This window comes from Pleurodeles waltl, chromosome 7, assembly GCF_031143425.1.
Source record: "Pleurodeles waltl isolate 20211129_DDA chromosome 7, aPleWal1.hap1.20221129, whole genome shotgun sequence".
NCBI lineage: Eukaryota > Metazoa > Chordata > Amphibia > Caudata > Salamandridae > Pleurodeles > Pleurodeles waltl.
The window spans coordinates 280,286,201-280,290,229 of NC_090446.1; the positions used below are offsets into that span (position 1 = coordinate 280,286,201).

At 38.2% G+C, this 4,029-nt stretch overlaps 1 protein-coding gene across 2 annotated transcripts in view; it reads left to right on the top strand.

Moving 5' to 3' along the window:
• Positions 1-3,274, top strand: part of UBE2V1 (ubiquitin conjugating enzyme E2 V1) — a 99,475-nt gene extending 96,201 nt beyond the window's left edge. For both annotated transcript variants that reach the window (XM_069243652.1, XM_069243653.1), the window contains exon 4: positions 1,634-3,274. In XM_069243652.1, coding sequence (XP_069099753.1) covers positions 1,634-1,780 — 147 coding nt within the window. In that variant the 3' untranslated portion in view covers positions 1,781-3,274. The remainder of the gene's footprint in view (positions 1-1,633) is intronic.
• Positions 3,275-4,029: the final 755 nt, after the last annotated feature.

Here is a 4,029-nt window from a genome sequence, read left to right on the forward strand (position 1 = left end):
ACACATTGAGTCCTGTCCCTCAAGGCCGGACTGGTAGTAATAGGTCGTGGGCGTTTCCCCGAGAGGCTAGAAGCCTAGGGTGCCGCTTTAGTTACTGGGGGGCAGTTTTGTAGCAGTGCAGCAGTTTTAAAAGCACTAGAAAATTCCTTGCATATCCAACAGTTTCCAGGCAAAAGTGCCAAGATCATTCTGGCAATTACTGTACCTGCTGGGAAGAGAGCGGAGTTTCGTCTAATGGCAGTTTTGGCTTATCTAAAGTAGCACAGTGGATTAATATGCCTGCTTCAGAGACGTGTACTATGGTGATCACAGAACAGAATTTTCTGTGTAGTGCTCCGTGTGATACTGCTTTTGTCACAGATACCATTTTTTTTTTTCTGTGCAGTTAAGTGATAACCATAATGTAGCACAGTGAGCTACGTACTACCATCAGAGCTGCGTGCAACATGGATGGTACAGGTTATAAAGTTATGTTTTCCCTAGTCTTTGATTATCCTAATTTTGTTAAAAAGGGTTTGTTTGGGTAGAAATAAATGGTTATTTGTAAAGTAAACCCTAGCCACTGTTACTTTCTGAATCCTAAGTTTATGCTTCCCCAGACTAAGCACTGTTAAATAATGCCTACCAGTACGGGTGACATGTGAATCCTACACCTTTTAGTACACTGTCTTATGTAACATATTATATACACTGATATACACATGTATAATTCATTCTGTGTGATGAAAGGACTTCAATACCTTATGCTGATAAGAGACGCGCTACAGAACAGTTGAAATACAACTGAGAGAGGGGCTATGGAGAGCTGAAGCACTGTTTAAAAAGTGGTATTAAGGGAATCATTGAAGAGCCCCAATAAAGATTGTTGTATCCTGGTGCACTGTAAGGACATCATTTACTATGCTTTAAAAACGAATACAGTTGACTATGTGATATAAAATGTGTTGTAAGAATGCACCATTTTTGACATATTTTCCCAACTTTTCTTGGGGGAAGAACCGCAAAAGCCCCATTTTAGTATTCAGGATAGTTTGCTACTCACTCTTTGGGACTGGTCTGACAACATTTGCAAGGGCTATTTTGGGTTTCCACTCTTGACCTGCTACTCCTCCCTGCACACCATGCACTCCTTGTGCTGCTTCTCCCACTCTCCTTCGTGCCACAACTTGAAAATGGTAAAGCTGATTCACCATAACCCCCCCAGTCTAGGTCTGCCTGTGCTCCCACCCTGAAGTGCACCTTTTGAAGGGTCTCAGCTGACCCCAAAGCAAGCTGGTGCTATCTTGGTAGCCTAGACGCTGGAAATAGTGACCCTATTCTGTTGCAGCCCATTGTGCTCCCTGCATCCTGAACCAGCAGAGGAGCTTTCAGTCCACAGGTAACCATAGCTTGTACAATCCAGCTTGCCAAATGGTCACCTGAGCTAGGGCCATGTCGGAGCTCCAAACTTTCTGTGCAGAGTCCTGCAAGCTGTGCATCTGATATTTTGAGCCTTGTTTTGCTATAGGGGAAAAAAGTTTAATAAACTGCAGTTTTAATATGCATGCATTGATATGTGGTTTTCTTTCTCATTTGTGTTTTTTATTTTGTTTTGTGCAAAAAGTTATTGAATAATTTTTTTTTTCTTCTATAGGTGGATCCAAGAGCCATATCTGTTCTAGCGAAATGGCAGAATACATATAGCATCAAAGTTGTCTTACAAGAGCTCCGGCGCCTTATGATGTCTAAAGAAAACATGAAACTTCCCCAGCCACCCGAAGGACAATGTTACAGCAATTAAAAAAAAAAAAAAAAAAAAAAAAAAAAGTTCCACTTTCAGTTTAAGCTGTTTTCATTTTCCACAGTAGTACATTTTATAGGTACATCTTGTAGACCTCAGAGTATTGGAAAGGAGTTCCCATTCAACGGTAAATTATCTTGAGATACTGTAAACAATCTTGATTTTACATCTGAAATATAGGTTGTGCTATAACATAACTTTGCCATGTGTAATCACTGTCTGCATAGTTGAACTTCTGGTGTCAAGAAAAATCTATTTAAAATTATTACTGTTGGGAACATTGTGGCACATATAACTCAACTGTGAAAACATGACAACCAATTTGCTGCAGTTTTTACATTCTTTTTCAATGGAGTTGAAGCTCAGGGCTATTTATTAGTCTACACACGTTTTCATTTCCAGTTTTACAGTAGACTATGTAGACTACTAATGGGGATGCATTCTACCCCTAGTCTCCCCTCCCTCTGTGCTGTATTTAGTAAAGGCTGGATGTGCTTGTGGACTCGTAGTTTTTAATAATATGACACTTTTTCCTTCCACACAACCTTCAACCAAGATGGAGATTGTATTTGTTCCTCATTATCGGGCCTTGAGCGAGACATTCAGGATTGTCCCACTCCATCCAAAAGCTTACAGTTGTAATCATTTTTACTTTTTATCAACCCGTGGACACCCATGCTGTAATTTTTTTCCTTCCATTGTTAGTGGACATGTTTTAAAGTAAAACTCTCACTTTACCATTCATCCTTACTTATGAATAAAGTCGCCATTTTCCCAACATTAGTGTGCATCTACTTGAGGAAATTACGCCATCCAATTGACAAATCAATTGCTTCTAACGAAGTGGCCGTTGGTAAGAGCTAGGTTTGGTACTTTAAAAGTTTGTTGTCCTTATCTGCTGATGCCTATAGTTTTTAACAATGTGGTAAGCAAAGAACCAAATTCATGTGCTCTTGACATTCTAAATAAAGCACTCCAGAATGGCAGGACGAATAAATCAGTGTAATTTTTGACCAGAAAGGTAATTTCCAATAAATTGCACTCTAATTGCCCTCTGTAATTAATTTTGTAATAGAGATGGACTCAGTGTCTTGTAACAAATTCCCATTTTCATTACAGAGCCAACATTTAAGCTGCAGAGAAACAAAAATGTGCATTGAAATTTGTTGAAGGCTACTCACTCTTTATAAGACCTGCTGTTTTGGACCATTGTATACTGAAATGTGAATGAGAAACTTGCATTTTTAATTGAGCGCATCCTTTTTTTTAATTTTCTAAAGTAGGTGTTTGTGTAAAGCCACTTCTTTTAAACCACCAGTTGTCAAATCAGTGGACATTTAGAAAATTCAGTTTCACTTTTTAAGAAACACTCAAAATGGTTGGAAGGATGTAACATCCATTGTAATTAAGCAAAGCAGTATTCCATAAGCAGCCTTTTTATTGTATCAGACCATTGCCTGATTTTAATATAATAAAAAGTGTGCATTAATATTATAGGGGAGTCGATTTATTCACCTACATACCTTTGTTTAATCTGTTCATTCAATAATTGCCTATAGATATTGATACAGATATATTATTTACTGGCGGTTATCAGTAGGTAGTTATAGTAAGGAATTACTTTCCATATGAAAGCATATTTTGGTTTGCCAATAACTTTAGCACTATTTGACAAATCTTCCTGAAATTTTCAAAATTAGTATGACAGTCAGTTCAGCTGCTCTGTTGAAAGTTTAAGGGTGATTCGTCAAGCGGTGGCCGAGCAAAAAGGGAGGTCCTAAACACTTTTTCCTCATGCAATTTCCATAGGGATTTTCAGACATGAATGCAGCCTGAACCTATGGACAGAATTAACCCAGATATGGCAGAATAATAGCTCTTGGTCCAGAAGGAGTCCTTTTTGTTATTTGGTGTAAATCCATTTAGTAGTTTTAGAGTAATTAAAGAAAAACTAAATTTCTATATCTAGGGACTTTAGGGTCCGCGGATTCCAGAGACCTCATGTTGAGATCTCATTGGCTGCCAACACTTCAACTAGAAAGTGTTGACAGCCATTTTGGATCTCTTAACTCAGCCAAGTCCCAAAAATACCATTAAAAAAGAAAATGGTCTGGGTAGGAATACCCTGATTCCCCCATTCCTGGGCAAAAATTGAATTTAAAAAAAAAAGTTTTGGCAAAATTCAGAGAGTCCACAAATCCGTTGAACCTTTTCTCAAATGTTTTGTATTTTATTTAAATTTAAGCCCC